This window comes from Mixophyes fleayi, chromosome 12, assembly GCF_038048845.1.
Source record: "Mixophyes fleayi isolate aMixFle1 chromosome 12, aMixFle1.hap1, whole genome shotgun sequence".
NCBI classification, from domain to species: Eukaryota; Metazoa; Chordata; class Amphibia; order Anura; family Limnodynastidae; genus Mixophyes; species Mixophyes fleayi.
The window spans coordinates 84,611,459-84,631,368 of NC_134413.1; the positions used below are offsets into that span (position 1 = coordinate 84,611,459).

Sequence of the window (19,910 nt, forward strand, 5' to 3'; positions counted from 1 at the left end):
TCTCTACCTAAACCAAGAGACCACTTCTCTATTTAAACTAAGAAACCACCTCTCTACCTAAACCAAGAGACCGCCTCTCTACCTAAACTAAGAAACCACCTCTCTACCTAAACCAAGAGACCACCTCTCTTCCTAAACTAAGAAACCACCTCTTTACTTAAATCAAGAGACCACCTCTCTACCTAAACTAAGAAACCACCTCACTACTTAAACCAAGAAACCACCTCTTTAGCTAAACCAAGAGTCCACCTCTCTACATAAACCAAGAGACCACCTCTCTACATAAACCAAGAGACCACCTCTCTACCTAAACTAAGAAACCACTTCACTACTTAAACCAAGAAACCACCTCTTTAGCTAAACCAAGAGACCACCTCTCTACATAAACCAAGAGACCACCTCTCTACCTAAACCAAGAGACCATCTCTCTACTTAAACAAGAGACCACCTCTCTACCTAAACTAAGAAACCACCTCACTACTTAAACCAAGAAACCACCTCTTTAGCTAAACCAAGAGACCACCTCTCTACATAAACCAAGAGACCACCTCTCTACATAAACCAAGAGACCACCTCTCTACATAAACCAAGAGACCACCTCTCTACCTAAACCAAGAGACCACTTCTCTATTTAAACTAAGAAACCACCTCTCTACCTAAACCAAGAGACCACCTCTCTACCTAAACTAAGAAACCACCTCTCTACCTAAACCAAGAGACCACCTCTCTTCCTAAACTAAGAAACCACCTCTCTACTTAAACCAAGAAACCACCTCTTTAGCTAAACCAATAGACCACCTCTCTACATAAACCAAGAGACCACCTCTCTACCTAAACTAAGAAACCACCTCACTACTTAAACCAAGAAACCAAGAAACCACCTCTTTAGCTAAACCAAGAGACCACCTCTCTACATAAACCAAGAGACCACCTCTCTATATAAACCAAGAGACCACCTCTCTACCTAAACTAAGAAACCACCTCACTACTTAAACCAAGAAACCACCTCTTTAGCTAAACCAAGAGACCACCTCTCTACCTAAACTGAGAGGCGATCACTCTATTTACAGCCATATACCCAGATCTACATAGATCTAGCAAATACCGTTCAACCATTTATTTATAATCTGTTCCTAAGAACTGTTTCTCCTCCAGATCCAAAGTCCAACAGTAAGATTCATATGTTTACAACGCTCAGTGTTAAGAGACCACAACATCTACATTGTAGGTTGATTCATATAAATGGACTATCAGTAACGTTCAAAGTAAATAAATTCATATTCTCTGTTTCAAATATAATGTTGTTGATTCTTCCCTATCAAGGCTCGAACCTGACGACAGTGTTTGTTGTTATCAATACAGGGCATCGGTTCATCTGGGTAGCCGTCAATATCGGTGTCTCTACCACAAGTGTATCCGTTCCCGGCCCAACCAACGTTGCACTGTGAAGAGAAAGAAATGAGATGAGTGATAATGGACACACGGTGCTCTACGCACATAACCGTCAGCCGTAATCTAGTGTAGAATGGAAAGTTAGATAACTTAAAGATCGGATCAGCAGCAGCAATTTAACCGGTGATTGGTAATCTTAGCAAGTGTCTTACTGCACATGAGACATCCCCGTTCCTCTCGAACACACAATGACCATTCACATGGCAAGGGTTGAACGCTGGGCCGATGCAGGATTTTTTGGGCACACAACCCAGTGACTGGTTCCCCACAAAGCCGGGCTTGCAGGGGCCACACTTGTACGAGCCCTAGACAGGGGAAACAAGCGTTATGAGAATAAAGCAGTAGGATCGGGTAGGTGAGATGATGGAAGGCTGGAATGTGGTCTTACCACAGTATTAGTACAGATGGAGTTTGCGGCACAACCGCCGTTGTTCCCGTCATTACATTCATCAATGTCTGAGCACACCTGGAAAACATGATAGATCCCGGTTCAAAGGAGTCACAACCCTCCAAGAAAGCCATGTATGACGATATGACGTGGACGTCACTCACCGCCCATGTTACCAGGATGATTGCCCTCTGTTCTTACCTGCTTGCTGGCTTTGGCATAGTCAACGCCCACTCCTGACACTGTGTTGCCCTTGTACCCGCGAGGACAGGCGTCACACCGGAAACCAGGCGACGTATTGATGCACTTAGAGCCGGAGAAGCATGGACTGGCGTGAGAGCACTACAAGGGACACACAGAACTGGGCATCAGTGCTACAGTCTCCCTCACTGAACCATCCACCCGGAGTCACACTGGTCAATACCTCGTTAATATCCGCACAGTGCGTCCCGTTGCCATGAGATCCTGGAGGGCACGGGCCGCAGCGATATCCCGGATACTCGTAGGTCTCCATACAGTCCACTCCCTGGAAGCAGGGGTTGGGGTTGCAGCGTGAGCGGTGTTCATGGAACCCTGCGGGTAACAAGACAGCAGCTTCTATTAAACGTATGTCACATCAAAGAGACACCCTGCTGTGGGAGGGGCTGACCCCATGTCTCATAGCTCCCTTCTGTCTGTCCCCCTGCAGTGGGAGGGGCTGGCCCCATGTATCATACTGTCTGTCCCCCTGCAGTGGGAGGGGCTGGCCCCATGTATCATACTGTCTGTCCCCCTGCAGTGGGAGGGGCTGACCCCATGTATCATACTGTCTGTCCCCCTGCAGTGGGAGGGGCTGACCCCATGTATCATACTGTCTGTCACCCTGCAATGGGAGGGGCTGACCCCATGTATCATAGCTCCCTTCTGTCTGTCACCCTGCAGTGGGAGGGGCTGGCCCCATGTATCATACTGTCTGTCCCCCTGCAGTGGGGGGGGGCTGACCCCATGTATCATAGCTCCATTCTGTCTGTCACCCTGCAGTGGGAGGGGCTGACCCCATGTATCATAGCTCCATTCTGTCTGTCACCCTGCAGTGGGGGGGGGGCTGACCCCATGTATCATAGCTCCATTCTGTCTGTCACCCTGCAGTGGGGGGGGCTGACCCCATGTATCATAGCTCCATTCTGTCTGTCACCCTGCAGTGGGAGGGGCTGACCCCATGTATCATAGCTCCCTTCTGTCTGTCCCCCTGCAGTGGGAGGGGCTGGCCCCATGTATCATAGCTCCATTCTGTCTGTCACCCTGCAGTGGGAGGGGCTGACCCCATGTCTCATAGCTCCCTTCTATCTGTCACCCTGCTGTGGGAGGGGCTGACCCCATGTTTCATAGCTCCCTTCTGTCTGTCACCCTGCAGTGGGAGGGGCTGACCCCATGTCTCATAGCTCCACCCTGTTTGTGTCACCCTGCTGTGGGAAGAGCAGGCTCCATGTCTCACAGCTCCACCCTGTCTATGTCACCCTGCAGTGGGAGGGACAAGCTGTACGTGGCGGGTAAATGATGAGACTTACCACACACCTGACATTCCATGATGGTGTTCCTGATGAGAGACATTTCCTTAACCTGTCCACAAAGAAATACTAATTATTCCCTGTGACCCTTTCACCAGGGGGCACACACGTGAGAGGGGATCAGGGGACCCCTGTGGTGGACACAGATTGTTAAGACAAATGATAATATTGGGGTCACAGTTTAGTGTCCTGTACGTCTGTACCCCCCCTGCCTCCCTCACCTGGTCTCGTATGTCCTCTCTCAGCTCCGCCAGCACCTTATTGAAGAGCGTCATCTGTGTGATGAGAGCCTTGGTGTGTTCACCTGCCACACAGATACGTAATATAATATAATAACAGAGGTACTCTCATCTTAATACAACAATACAACGTGGCTTCTGATACCCATAATACACTGAAATTGCTGCTATTAACTGTACAATGTAAATCAGAAACATTCTGCCCCATTGTGGACATGCTGTGAAATGCATCTCCCATACATCAGACAGGCAGTTTTTGAATGAATTATATGAAATAAAGGGGTATGACTGTGGCAGACTTACCTAGGATTGAATTAACGACTCCGTTCACTGTCAGGAGACAAAACAAAATATAGAGAGATAAATATTCAGCCATATACAGGAAGCGCTCTCTTACCAGCCCCCTTCTCATCAGCGACCATTGTGTATGACTGGTGTACAATTCCGAAGACATACTGTAAAGTTTAAGCCTCATCGGATCTACGGACAAGGAAATGTCACAATTGTATTCACCCCTGCCTGACCTCCGCGTCACCCCTCTCTGTCCTCCGCGTCACCCCTCCCTCTCCTCTGTATCACCCCTCCTTGTCCTCCGCGTCACCCCTCCCTCTAGCAGTATCACCCCTACTTGTCCTCCGCGTCACCCCTGCCTAACCTCCACGCCATCCATCTCTAACCTCCGCGTCACTCCTGTCTGTCCTCCGCGTCACCTCTGCCTGACCTCCGCGTCACCCCTCTCTGTCCTCCACATCACTCCTGCGTTTACTCCGCGTCACCCCTCCCTCTCCTCTGTATCACCCCTCCTTGTCCTCCGCGTCACCCCTCTCTGTCCTCCACATCACTCCTGCGTTTACTCCACATCACCCCTGCCTGTCCTCCGCGTCACCCCTCCCTCTAGTCTGTATCACCCCTACTTGTCCTCCGCATCACCCCTGCCTAACCTCCACGCCATCCATCTCTGACCTCCGCGTCACCCCTGACTGTCCTCTGCGTCACCCATCTCTGCCCTCCCCGTCACTCCTGCCTGTCCACCGCGTCACCTCTGCCTATCCTCCACATCACTCCTGCCTGACCTCCGCATCATCCCTCCCTGTCCTCCGCGTCACCCCTCTCTGTCTTCCACATCACCCCTGCCTGTCCTCCGCGTCACTCTTGCATTTCCTCCTCTTCACTCCTGCCTGACCTCCGCATCATCCCTCCCTGTCCTCCGCGTCACCCCTGCCTAACCTCCATGTCATCCACATCTAACCTCCGGTCACCCCTGACTGTCCTCCGCGTCACCCATCTCTGTCCTCCGCATCATCCCTCCTTGTCCTCCGCGTCACCCCTGCCTAACCTCCATGTCATCCATATCTAACCTCCGCGTCACCCCTGACTGTCCTCCGCGTCACCCATCTCTGTCCTCTGCGTCACTCCTGCATTTCCTCCGTATCACTCCTGCCTGACCTCCGCATCATCCCTCCCTGTCCTCCGCATCACCCCTGCCTGACCTCCGCGTCACCCCTCTCTGTCCTCCGAGTCACCCCTCTCTGTCCTCCAAATCACTCCTGCCTGACCTCCGCATCATCCCTCCCTAACCTCCGCATCACCCCTCCCTGACCTCCGCATCATCCCTCCCTGTCCTCCGCATCACCCCTCTCTGGCCTCCGCATCACCCCTCTCTGTCCTCCGCATCACCTCTCTCTGTCCTCCACATCACTCCTGCCTGATCTCCGCATCACCCCTGCCTGTCCTCCACATCACTCCTCCTGCCTGACCTCCGCATCATCCCTCCCTGACCTCCGCATCATCCCTCCCTGTCCTCCGCATCACCTCTCTCTGTCCTCCACATCACCCCTGCCTGTCCTCCGCATCACTCCTCCTGCCTGACCTCCGCATCATCTCTCCCTGTCCTCCGCGTCACCCCTGCCTAACCTACATGTCATCCATATCTAACCTCCGCGTCACCCCTGACTGTCCTCCGCGTCACCCATCTCTGTCCTCCGCGTCACCCATCTCTGTCCTCCGCGTCACTCCTGCATTTCCTCCGTATCACTCCTGCCTGACCTCCGCGTCACCCCTCTCTGTCCTCCGCGTCACCCTTCTCTGCCCTCCGCGTCACCCTTGCCTAACCTCCGCATCATCCCTCTCTGTCCTCCGCATCATCCCTCTCTGTCCTCCGCATCACCCCTCTCTGTCCTCCGCGTCACCCCTCTCTGTCCTCCACATCACTCCTGCCTGACCTCCGCATCATCCCTCCCTGACCTCCGCATCACCCCTCCTTGTCCTCCGCATCACCCCTCTCTGTCCTCCGCATCAACCCTCTCTGTCCTCCGCATCACCTCTCTCTGTCCTCCGCATCACTCCTGCCTGTCCTCCGCATCACTCCTGCCTGTCCTCCGCATCACTCCTGCCTGACCTCCGCATCATCCCTCCCTGACCTCCGCATCATCCCTCCCTGTCCTCCACATCACACCTCTCTGTCCTCCGCATCACCCCTCTCTGTCCTCCGCATCACCCCTCTCTGTCCTCTACATCACTCCTGCATTTACTCCGCGTCACCCCTCCCTCTCCTCTTTATCACCCCACCTTGTCCTCCGCATCACCCCTGCGTGACCTCCGCGTCACCCCTCTCTGTCCTCCACATCACTCCTGCGTTTACTCCACATCACGCCTGCCTGACCTCAGCATCACTCCTGCATTTACTCCACGTCACCCCTGCCTGACCTCCGCGCCATCCATCTCTGACCTCCGCGTCACCCCTGACTGTCCTCCGCGTCACCCATCTCTGCCCTCCCCGTCACTCCTGCCTGACCTCCGCATCATCCCTCCCTGACCTCCGCATCATCCCTCCCTGTCCTCCGCATCACCCCTCTCTGTCCTCCGCATCACCTCTCTCTGTCCTCCGCATCACCTCTCTCTGTCCTCCACATCACTCCTGCCTGATCTCCGCATCACCCCTGCCTGTCCTCCACATCACTCCTCCTGCCTGACCTCTGCATCATCCCTCCCTGACCTCCGCATCATCCCTCCCTGTCCTCCGCATCACCCCTCTCTGTCCTCCGCATCACCTCTCTCTGTCCTCCACATCACTCCTGCCTGATCTCCGCATCACCCCTGCCTGTCCTCCACATCACTCCTCCTGCCTGACCTCCGCATCATCCCTCCCTGTCCTCCGCATCACCCCTGCCTAACCTCCACGACATCCATCTCTGACATCCGCGTCACCCCTGACTGTCCTCCGCGTCACCCATCTCTGCCCTCCCCGTCACTCCTGCCTGTCCTCCGCGTCACCTCTGCCTGTACTCCGCGTCACCCCTCTCTTTCCTCCTCATCACCTCTGCCTGACCTCCGCGTCACCCCTCTCTGTCCTCCGCATCACCCCTCCTTGTCCTCCGCGTCACCCCTGCCTGACCTCCATGTCATCCATATCTAACCTCCGCGTCACCCCTGACTGTCCTCCACGTCACCCATCTCTGTCCTCCGCATCACTCCTGCATTTCCTCCATATCACTCCTGCCTGACCTCCGCGTCACCTCTGCCTGTACTCCGCGTCACCCCTCTCTTTCCTCCTCATCACCTCTGCCTGACCTCCGCATCATCCCTCCCTGACCTCCGCATCATCCCTCCCTGTCCTCCGCATCACCTCTGCCTGACCTCTGCGTCACCCCTCTCTGTCCTCCACATCACTCCTGCCTGACCTCCGCATCATCCCTCCCTGACCTCCGCATCATCCCTCCCTGTCCTCCGCATCACCTCTGCCTGACCTCTGCGTCACCCCTCTCTGTCCTCCACATCACTCCTGCCTGACCTCCGCATCATCCCTCCCTGACCTCCGCATCATCCCTCCCTGTCCTCCGCATCACCTCTGCCTGACCTCTGCGTCACCCCTTTCTGTCCTCCACATCACCCCTCTCTGTCCTCCGCGTCACTCCTGCATTTCCTCCACATCACCCCTGCCTGACCTCCGTGTCACCCCTGCCTGACCTCCACATCACCCCTGTGTGACCTGATAAAGACCTGATGGGGCACTCGACAAGATACTCTACCATTTATAATAAAAAACACATAAAAACAAGCAAGTGTAATATGGGCCCTTTAGTATCCACTGAGCCTTAGGTGGAAGTCCAGGTTGCCTAACAGATGATCTGGCTCTGGCCTCTACTATTATGGCCGCCTATAGAGGTCACAGTATCAGTATGATCTCTCTTCTACACCCGAAATAAAGTCCTCTTACGTCTATACTGTGCCCCCAAACCATCTCCCACAGCTTAATGGTCCTCACCTAATGTCCAATTATCCAGACGTTCTCCTGTGCCCTGAATATTATCCATCACGTCCTCTCAATCATTTCCTAATATCTATCATGCCCCCGCCTTACCCCGCCCATTACTGTGCCCTTTCCACAATGCACTATACCCAGGTGACTTTCCAGAGGAGACCCTGAGAAGTCACATAAGACTGAGGACACATTTACCATAAATGTACCACAAAGACCCCCTGTACCTGTATTGTGAATGGACTCATCATCCTGGAAGGGACATTCACTCAGAGCTCCGACTCTGCTCATGGACCCACCAAGAATCAACTTCATAGACTCTACGGAGCCCTACACCAGGAGGGACAAGAGACCAGGAGGGTCTGAGGGTTACCCCATGCACAGAGCATAATGTATCACAAGCAGAACATAACAGTGATTCTGGACATGGTGAGCTCACTATTCTAGTACCTGCACTCTCTGATAAGCCTTGTGTCCTGAACGGATCTCTCCAGACTCCACCTCAAACTGTGGGATGATCATCATTTCGGGGAGTCCAAGACTGGTGTCCACCTGTTTACAGTCCACATAAAGCTCCAGAGTAATGGTGTCTCCGCGCAGGCCGCTCACCCGCAGGATCATTGTGTGAGTGTTTCCATCGGACAGGTTAGCGTTCTGTAAACTTACCGAATGGACCTTGGAGTCCTCACGCATGTAACGCACCAAGACTGCAAGAAGACATAACCGATTACCACGTATGACCTCTCATTGGAACACTTAGATTGCTAGCTCTTTAAACTAGGGCTTACTCACCTTTGTTGACTTTGCCCACTATGGAGGCCTCCAGCCACTTTGTGTTGTCTTTCTTGGAGTAGAAGCCAAAAAGGACTCCGCCGGTCTTGGCGGGAAGCCGAAGCGTGGACAGGAAATAAATATCGTTGACGGTGAGCAACTCTGACCGGATCTTCTCCACTGTACTGGTCATGTGCCGGGATTCGCTGGCTGTTAGTAGGTCGATGACTGCGGAGAACAAGGCACAAGATCTCTTAACATGCGGTGATTACATATAACGTTTATCGCCATTTAAATAGCTTGGAGATTATCGCATCCCAACGCTATGCTCTGGGACATCCATATGGATTACCCTGGGTAAGAGTACACCCCAATCATGGCAATGATCCCCCTTCTAGGGGAGGACTGAATGCTACCGCTCCACCACCTCTGTGTCCTGCTCATTCAGACATCTTTCTGTTCCTGACACTACCTTACTTAATCCCTACATTTATCTCAGATGCTCCGTCCCATTCCCGGGACCCACTCCAGGGAACACTCTGTGTCTGTGCTATAGGACCCATTAAACTGTCCATTAAACTGTAAGTTGTTGTAGGAGGGAGGGGTGAGCAGCAGGACCAATAAGAATCTGCAATGTCCCTGATTGTGGCTTCTCATTGGTCCTCCTGCTTACACCCTCCTCCGCAGTGTTGCACAGTCCCTGTTTTTCTGGTGGTAATTCAGCTCTATATCCATCTTACTACAGGTCCGGTCCAAAGCAAACATGCTGCACCGTGTGTGTCCAGCAGGTGGCGATGTAACGCCCTCTCATCATTTGGTCCTCTCCCTAGGTCCTGAGGAACTACCAGGCCCAGAATGCTCATTCAGACAATGCTGCATGGAAGTCAAATCTTTTATAGACAGACGGAAATGGAATATAACAGTTAATAACAATACTAAATAGACTATAATGAACAGTCCATATTATCTCACCTTCTCACACATCACCTATAAATCCTGAACCAGGCGTTAGTCAGCCAAAGTCCTACCAGCGTTATCTATAACTTATAGGTCCTACTTCCTACTGGCATTATCTATAACTTATAGGTCCTACTGGCGTTATCTATAAAGTATAGGTCCAACTGGCATTATCTATAACCTATAGGTCCTGCCGGCGTTATCTATAACCTATAGGTCCTACCGGCGTTATCTATAACCTATAGGTCCTACCGGCGTTATCTATAACCTAAAGGTCCTACCGGCGTTATCTATAACCTATTGGTCCTACCGGCGTTATATATAACCTATAGGTCCTACCGACGTTATCTATAACCTATAGGTCTTACCTGCGTTATCTATAACCTATAGGTCCTACCGACGTTATATATAACCTATAGGTCCTACCGGCGTTATCTATAACCTATAGATCCTACCGGCGTTATATATATGCTCTGATCACCTCTTCCCACTCCAGAATCCAAGACTTCTCCCGCGCTGCCCCCCTTCACTGGAACGACCTCCCTCGCTCCATCCGTCTCTCACCCAATCCGTGCTCCTTCAAGCGGGCACTTAAAACTCACCTGTTCCTCAAAGCCTACCAACCATCCACTTAACCTCTCACCTCTTCTGGTTCTCCCCTGGCTCCTTTCCTCTCTCCCCGTTGCTTCAATGGCTCCCTCTTGTGCTTGATTTTGTTTACCCTCCCTTAGGATGTAAGATGTATGAGCAGGGCCCCTCTCCCCTCCTGTCTCCATACCTGTTCTTCCGCTCCGTCTCTACTGTATCTGCCTGTCTGGAGTTTCTGGAGTACTGGTACTTTGTGGTATTGTTCTGTACTGTTTTACCCTGTATAGTCTGTTTGTACTGTGTACGGCGCTGCGGAAACCTTGTGGCGCCTTACAAATAAACGATAATAATAATAATGTATAACCTATAGGTCCTACCGAAGTTATATATAACCTATAGGTCCTACCAACATTTTCTATAACCTATAGGTCCTACCGGCGTTATCTATAACCTAAAGATCCTACCAGTATTATATATATATTACTAATATAGGTACAGTGTCCCTTTAAGTTTCAGCCCCACCCCCACTAATAAAGAAGGTGGAGCTATTAACCCTACAGCCAATGAGGTGTAAGAAGCCCACAGCTTGCTGCGTAGTGACCTGGGGAGGAGTTACGATCCCTACTGGTATGGTGAGAAGCTCAGGAGGATGCAGCCAGTGAGGGAGCTACGATCCCTACTGATTTGGTGAGAAGCTCAGGGGGATGCAGCCAGCGAGGGTGCTGCGATCCCTACTGATATAGTGATAAGCACTAGAGGATGCAGCCAGTGATGGAACTACGATCCCTACTGATATGGAGAGAAGCTCAGGAGGATGCAGCCAGTGATGGAACTACGATCCCTACTGATATGGTGAGAAGCTAAGGAGGATGCAGCCAGGGAGGGAGCTACGATCCCTACTGATATGGAGAGAAGCTCAGGAGGATGCAGCCAGTGAGGGAGCTATGATCCCTACTGATATGGTGAGAAGCTCAGGAGGATGCAGCCAGTGAGGGACCTACGATCCCTACTGATATGGTGAGAAGCTCAGGAGGATGCAGCCAGTGATGGAGCTACGATCCCTACTGATATGGAGAGAAGCTCAGGAGGATGCAGCCAGTGAGGGAGCTATGATCCCTACTGATATGGTGAGAAGCTCAGGAGGATGCAGCCAGTGAGGGAGCTACGATCCCTACTGACATGGTGAGAAGCTCAGGAGGATGCAGCTAGTGATGGAGCTACGATCCCTACTGATATGGAGAGAAGCTCAGGAGGATGCAGCCAGTGAGGGAGCTACGATCCCTACTGATATGGAGAGAAGCTCAGGAGGATGCAGCCAGTGATGGAACTACGATCCCTACTGATATGGTGAGAAGCTCAGGAGGATGCAGCCAGTGAGGGAGCTATGATCCCTACTGATATGGTGAGAAGCTCAGGAGGATGCAGCCAGTGATGGAGCTACGATCCCTACTGATATGGAGAGAAGCTCAGGAGGATGCAGCCAGTGATGGAGCTACGATCCCTACTGATATGGTGATAAGCACTAGAGGATGCAGCCAGTGATGGAGCTATGATCCCTACTGATATGGTGAGAAGCTCAGGAGGATGCAGCCAGTGATGGAGCTACGATCCCTACTGATATGGAGAGAAGCTCAGGAGGATGCAGCCAGTGATGGAGCTACGATCCCTACTGATATAGTGATAAGCACTAGAGGATGCAGCCAGTGATGGAGCTATGATCCCTACTGATATGGTGAGAAGCTCAGGAGGATGCAGCCAGTGAGGGAGCTACGATCCCTACTGATATGGAGAGAAGCTCAGGAGGATGCAGCCAGTGAGGGAGCTACAATCCCTACTGATATGGTGAGAAGTTTAGGAGGATGCAGCCAGTGAGGGACCTACGATCCCTACTGATATGGAGAGAAGCTCAGGAGGATGCAGCCAGTGAGGGAGCTACAATCCCTACTGATATGGTGAGAAGTTTAGGAGGATGCAGCCAGTGAGGGAGCTACAATCCCTACTGATATGGTGAGAAGTTTAGGAGGATGCAGCCAGTGAGGGACCTACGATCCCTACTGATATGGTGAGAAGTTTAGGAGGATGCAGCCAGTGAGGGACCTACGATCCCTACTGATATGGTGAGAAGCTCAGGAGGATGCAGTCAGTGAGGGAACTACGATCCCTACTGATATGGTGAGAAGTTTAGGAGGATGCAGCCAGTGAGGGACCTACGATCCCTACTGATATGGTGAGAAGCTCAGGAGGATGCAGCCAGTGATGGAGCTACGATCCCTACTGATATGGAGAGAAGCTCAGGAGGATGCAGCCAGTGATGGAGCTACGATCCCTACTGATATGGAGAGAAGCTCAGGAGGATGCAGCCAGTGAGGGAGCTACGATCCCTACTGATATGGTGAGAAGCTCAGGAGGATGCAGCCAGTGAGGGAGCTATGATCCCTACTGATATGGAGAGAAGCTCAGGAGGATGCAGCCAGTGAGGGAGCTACGATCCCTACTGATATGGTGAGAAGCTCAGGAGGATGCAGCCAGTGAGGGAGCTACGATCCCTACTGATATGGAGAGAAGCTCAGGAGGATGCAGTCAGTAAGGGACCTACGATCCCTACTGATATGGTGAGAAGCTCAGGAGGATGCAGCCAGTGAGGGAGCTACGATCCCTACTGATATGGTGAGAAGCTCAGGAGGATGCAGCCAGTGAGGGAGCTACGATCCCTACTGATATGGTGAGAAGCTCAGGAGGATGCAGCCAGTGAGGGAGCTATGATCCCTACTGATATGGAGAGAAGCTCAGGAGGATGCAGCCAGTGATGGACCTACGATCCCTACTGATATGGTGAGAAGCTCAGGAGGATGCAGCCAGTGAGGGAGCTACGATCCCTACTGATATGGTGAGAAGCTCAGGAGTATGCAGCCAGTGAGGGAGCTACGATCCCTAGTGATATGGTGAGAAGCTCAGTAGGATGCAGCTAGTGAGGGAGCTACGATCCCTACTGATATGGAGAGAAGCTCAGGAGGATGCAGCCAGTGAGGGAGCTATGATCCCTACTGATATGGTGAGAAGCTCAGGAGGATGCAGTCAGTAAGGGACCTACGATCCCTAGTGATATGGTGAGAAGCTCAGTAGGATGCAGCTAGTGAGGGAGCTACGATCCCTACTGATATGGAGAGAAGCTCAGGAGGATGCAGCCAGTGAGGGAGCTATGATCCCTACTGATATGGTGAGAAGCTCAGGAGGATGCAGCCAGTGAGGGACCTACGATCCCTACTGATATGGAGAGAAGCTCAGGAGTATGCAGCCAGTGAGGGACCTACGATCCCTACTGATATGGAGAGAAGCTCAGGAGGATGCAGCCAGTGAGGGAGCTACGATCCCTACTGATATGGAGAGAAGCTCAGGAGGATGCAGCCAGTGAGGGACCTACGATCCCTACTGATATGGAGAGAAGCTCAGGAGTATGCAGCCAGTGAGGGACCTACGATCCCTACTGATATGGAGAGAAGCTCAGGAGTATGCAGCCAGTGAGGGACCTACGATCCCTACTGATATGGAGAGAAGCTCAGGAGTATGCAGCCAGTGAGGGACCTACGATCCCTACTGATATGGAGAGAAGCTCAGGAGGATGCAGCCAGTGAGGGAGCTATGATCCCTACTGATATGGAGAGCTCAGGACGATGCAGCCAGTGAGGGAGCTACGATCCCTACTGATATGGTGAGCTCAGACGATGCAGCCAGTGAGGGAGCTACGATCCCTACTGATATGGAGAGAAGCTCAGGAGGATGCAGCCAGTGAGGGACCTACGATCCCTACTGATATGGAGAGAAGCTCAGGAGTATGCAGCCAGTGAGGGACCTACGATCCCTACTGATATGGAGAGAAGCTCAGGAGGATGCAGCCAGTGAGGGAGCTACGATCCCTACTGATATGGAGAGAAGCTCAGGAGGATGCAGCCAGTGAGGGAGCTATGATCCCTACTGATATGGAGAGCTCAGGACGATGCAGCCAGTGAGGGAGCTACGATCCCTACTGATATGGAGAGAAGCTCAGGAGGATGCAGCCAGTGAGGGAGCTATGATCCCTACTGATATGGTGAGAAGCTCAGGAGGATGCAGCCAGTGATGGAGCTACGATCCCTACTGATATGGAGAGAAGCTCAGGAGGATGCAGCCAGTGAGGGACCTACGATCCCTACTGATATGGAGAGAAGCTCAGGAGGATGCAGCCAGTGAGGGAGCTATGATCCCTACTGATATGGAGAGCTCAGGAGGATGCAGCCAGTGAGGGACCTACGATCCCTACTGATATGGAGAGAAGCTCAGGAGGATGCAGCCAGTGAGGGAGCTATGATCCCTACTGATATGGTGAGAAGCTCAGGATGATGCAGCATGCTAGCTGTGGACTGTGGGTGGAGCTCCTGCAGACAGCAGCCAATAAGGGAGAGCCTGGAGTGTGCCAGGTACGAGTGGCACGCAGGGGCATGGGGGTGCTCTTACCTTGCACCTCGGGTCTGGCGGAGAGCACAGAAGAACACAGGAACAGCAGCAGGACGCTCACAGCCTCTCTCGTCTCCATGCTGGACTCAGGAAGCACAGAGGTGTCAGTGACTGGCTGTGTGTAGCTGTGCTGGCTGCTGGGATCCTCCCCTCCCACCCCCTGCCTGCCCCCCTCTCCCATCACTGCTCTACATTCTGCACCTCCCTGCAACCTCCTCCGCCCGGGGTGCTGGGGTACAATGGTGGCCGGGGGGTCACAGACGGGTCAGTCTGTCTGGAGTTGATCCCCGGGATGCAGGGGGTGCACAGGATCAGTACCCCACAGTTACCCAGTAACCTGAACGTCCCATCAGGGTCACCTGCAGAATCTTGTCCAGATCATTAGTAACGACACCTAGCAGGGAAATGTGTCTTATAGAATAATCACAGCTCAGGTGTAATAATCATCTTATCTGACTATAATATCCAGGTAGTAATTCTATAAAATCATAGTCATATATTACGAATGACCTGAAACCAGAGAGCAGAAGATGAAAGAGAGTAACAGCTGGATACTTCCATCATCTCAATGTGTGTATAACAAGTACAGACACTACTCGGGGAATATACCCTCACACAGCCTCACTCAGTCTAATGCAGCCTCACTCCTTCTCACACAGCCTCACTCCTTCTCACACAGTCTCTGTCATTCTAATGCAGCCTCACTCACTCTCACACAGCCTCACTCCTTCTCACACAGTCTCTGTCATTCTAATGCAGCCTCACTCACTCTAACACAGCCTCACTCATTCTCACACAGTCTCTGTCATTCTAATGCAGCCTCACTCACTCTCACACAGCCTCACTCACTCTCACACAGCCTCAGTCACTAGAATACAGTCTTATTATCCCATCCTCCCTCACTCTCACACACCCTCACCCACAGTCTACATTCTGGGTCACTAGAATACAGTCAGTGTGTGAGTGTGATGGGGCAGGTGAGGAATGTGAGATGGGCCCCAGGCCAGGCAGGGAGATGTCTGTACCGGATAGTGTTACACTCAGCACTAAGGTGCAATTGAGGGATAATTGCTGTGAGTTCAGGGAGGTCAGATGTGGACTTCAAAGGGATTCATTAAATCTTCCACCTGGAGAGTCTGGAAATATAACATCACATCCAGCCAGCTGGGAGCTCAGCCTCCAGGGGGCGCTGCACTCACATCACAGTGTGAGGGAAAGGATACAGCGCTTCCTGACATCACTCACATACACTGCGCACTGGAGAACACATAACATACACTGCGCACTGGAGAACACACAACATACACTGCACATTGGAGAACACACAACATACACTGCACATTGGAGAACACACAACATACACTGCACACTAGAGAACACACAACATACACTGCACATTGGAGAACACACAACATACACTGCGCACTGGAGAACACACAACATACACTGCACACTGGAGAACACACAACATACACTGCACATTGGAGAACACACAACATACACTGCGCACTGGAGAACACACAACATACACTGCACATTGGAGAACACACAACATACACTGCACACTAGAGAACACACAACATACACTGCACATTGGAGAACACACAACATACACTGCGCACTGGAGAACACACAACATACACTGCGCACTGGAGAACACACAACATACACTGCACACTGGAGAACACACAACATACACTGCGCACTGGAGAACACACAACATACACTGCACATTGGAGAACACACAACATACACTGCGCACTGGAGAACACACAACATACACTGCACATTGGAGAACACACAACATACACTGCACACTAGAGAACACACAACATACACTGCACATTGGAGAACACACAACATACACTGCGCACTGGAGAACACACAACATACACTGCGCACTGGAGAACACACAACATACACTGCACATTGGAGAACACACAACATACACTGCGCACCGGAGAACACACAACATACACTGCGCACCGGAGAACACACAACATACACTGCGCACCGGAGAACACACAACATACACTGCGCACCAGAGAACACACAACATACACTGCGCACCAGAGAACACACAACATACACTGCGCACCGGAGAACACACAAAATACACTGCACACTGGAGAACACACAATATACACTGCACACTAGAGAACACACAACATACACTGCACACTGGAGAACACACAACATACACTGCGCACCGGAGGACACACAACATAAACTTCACGCTGGAGAACACACAAAATACACTGCACACTGGAGAACACACAATATACACTGCACACTGTAGAACACACAACATACACTGCACACTGGAGAACACACAAAATACACTGCACACTGGAGAACACACAATATACACTGCACACTGTAGAACACACAATATACACTGCGCGCTGGAGAACACACAACATACACTGCGCACCGGAGAACACACAACATGCACTGTACACTGGAGAACACACAACATACACTGCGCACTGGAGAAACACAAAATACACTGCGCACTGTAGAACACACAATATACACTGCACACTGGAGAACACACAATATACACTGCACACTGGAGAACACACAATATACACTGCACACTAGAGAACACACAATATACACTGCACACTGGAGACCAGGTAACACACAATATACACTGGAGACCAGGGAACACACAATATACACTCCACACTGGAGAACACACAATATACACTCCACACTGGAGAACACACAATATACACTGCACACTGGAGAACACGCAATATACACTGCGCACCGGAGAACACACAATATACAGTGCGCACCGGAGAGCACACAACATACACTGCACACCGGAGAACACACAAAATACACTGCACACCGGAGAACACACAAAATACACTGCACACTGGAGAACACACAATATACACTGCACACTAGAGAACACACAACATACACTGCACACCGGAGAACACACAACATACACTGCACACTGGAGAGCACACAACATACACTGCACACTGGAGAACACACAATACACACTGCACACTGGAGAACACACAATATACACTGTACTCTGGAGAACATATAATACACACTGCACACTGGAGAACACACAATGTACACTGCTCACTGGAGAACACACAATATACACTGTACACTGGAAAACACACAATATACACTGGAGAACACACAATACACACTGCACACCGGAGAACACACAATATACACTGCACACTGTAGAACACACAATATATACTGCACACTGGAGAACACACAATATAAACTGCACACCGGAGAACACACAATATACACTGTACACTGGAGAACACACAAAATACACTGCACACTGGAGAACACACAATATACACTGCACACTGGAGAACACACAACATACACTGCACACCGGAGAACACACAACATACACTGCACACCGGAGAGAACACACAACATACACTGCACACTGGAGAACACACAACATACACTGCACACTGGAGAACACACAATACACACTGCACACTGGAGAACACACAATATACACTGTACTCTGGAGAACATATAATACACACTGCACACTGGAGAACACACAATATACACTGCTCACTGGAGAACACACAATATACACTGTACACTGTAAAACACACAATATACACTGGAGAACACACAATACACACTGCACACCGGAGAACACACAATATACACTGCCCACTGGGCAGAGTAGAAAGTCACAGTTATGTGGACTGATGTGCAGTGTTGTAGGTGAAATTTACAGGGAACACCCTCCAGACTGACTTCTGTGCAGGCTGCATGAAGCACCTGTATTGGTTAAAGGGGCAGGAGGCTGGATTACCTCCTGCCAGGATATCTGTGTAATCTGTATAACAGGAGGACTGTCCTTATTAGGATCCTGCGTCAAAGCAGGATCTTGAAGCAGTGATGTTTTATTAGCTCAAGTGTCCAAATAAGGACAGTTACATTACTTGTACTAGTGACCTCAGAAGGTACAGATGGAAAAATAATACTACATTACATGGTCAAACAGTCCTCCTTTTATACAGATTTACACAGATACCCTGGCAGGAGGTAATCCAGCCTCCTGCTAATTTAACCAATCCAGGTGCTTCCTGCAGCCTGCACATAAATCAGCCTGGAGGGGTTTAACACCTTTTTACATTGCTGCTAGCGGCACCACAACGTCTGAGGTATTATAGTGAATGTTTACCATCAGGATGTAACAGTTCTATAATCTGGCTTTTAACGCAATTTAATTTGCAAACTTCACATTAATCTGTGATTACTTGTATCCTGAGTCTTACACACATAGGGGTCCTACCAGGGAGTCTAATTACCTCCTGTGCTGCCAGGCTCAACAGACACCTTCAGCCTTAACGCTCCCTCTCCTCCTCCTTTGAAGTTCACTCCATCTACCTCTTCTCACTTCTCCACCTTCGTTTTGTGGTCATCTATCCTCCCCCTGGCCCATTCCTACCGACTTTCCTATTACTACAGTTGCTGCTAAATTCCTCACTTCCTCCCATGGCCTCTCCCAATGGACAACATCCACCACCCACCGTGATGGTCACTCCCTGGACCTAGTGTTCTCCTATCTCTGTGACATCTCCAACTTCTCCAATTCTATCTTCCCCCTCTCTGACCACAATCTCCTTTCCTTTACCCTCTCTTTTCCCCCCTTGCCCCACCTCTCCCACCCAAAGTCACTCGCCCGCTGCGTCCCATCAAGAACATTGACCCCATCATCACTGCGTCCTCCCTCAAACCCTTACTTGCTTCCATTACTTCCCTATCAAGTCAAAACGCTTCTGTCTCTCTTTACAACTCCTCACTCTCTGTTGCCCTTGATACTGCAGCCCCAGCCACCTCCTTCATCCCCAACAATCTAAACCCCAAACATGGCACTCCCCTCTTACTCGTCTCCTCCAAAAGTGCTCCCGCTCCTCTGAACGCCAATGGAGAAAATACCGCTCCATTGCTGACTTCACCCACTCTCTTGTCAAACAAACCTATTTCACATCCCTCATCTCCTCCAAGTCCAATAAACCCCAACACCTCTTTGCTACCATTAATTCTCTAAAGTGACCTCCCCACTTCCTCCCCCCTTGTCCATCACCGCTCTTGACTTGCCACTTACATCAAAGACAAAATTGACTCTATACACAATGATATCTGTTCTCGTCAGACTTGCCTCCCCCACCTGTCCTCTCTATCACTTACTCTGCCAC

At 51.0% G+C, this 19,910-nt stretch overlaps 1 protein-coding gene across 3 annotated transcripts in view; it reads right to left on the reverse strand.

Annotated features, from left to right (window-relative positions):
* The window catches only part of THBS3 (thrombospondin 3), a 113,832-nt gene that overhangs the window by 19,821 nt on the left and 74,101 nt on the right, over positions 1-19,910 (reverse strand). For 2 of the 3 annotated variants that reach the window (XM_075192448.1, XM_075192445.1), the window contains exons 2-12: positions 8,677-8,883; positions 8,335-8,591; positions 8,112-8,214; positions 3,930-3,956; positions 3,609-3,691; positions 3,388-3,439; positions 2,265-2,413; positions 2,042-2,182; positions 1,841-1,918; positions 1,605-1,757; positions 1,332-1,442 (exon numbers count right to left, since the gene is read on the reverse strand). In XM_075192448.1, the coding sequence (XP_075048549.1) occupies positions 1,332-1,442; positions 1,605-1,757; positions 1,841-1,918; positions 2,042-2,182; positions 2,265-2,413; positions 3,388-3,439; positions 3,609-3,691; positions 3,930-3,956; positions 8,112-8,214; positions 8,335-8,591; positions 8,677-8,848 (1,326 nt within the window). In that variant the 5' untranslated portion in view covers positions 8,849-8,883. Of the gene's footprint in view, positions 1-1,331; positions 1,443-1,604; positions 1,758-1,840; positions 1,919-2,041; positions 2,183-2,264; positions 2,414-3,387; positions 3,440-3,608; positions 3,692-3,929; positions 3,957-8,111; positions 8,215-8,334; positions 8,592-8,676; positions 8,884-14,691; positions 14,823-19,910 lie in introns of those variants that run through there. The other variant, XM_075192447.1, reaches the window with a different exon arrangement.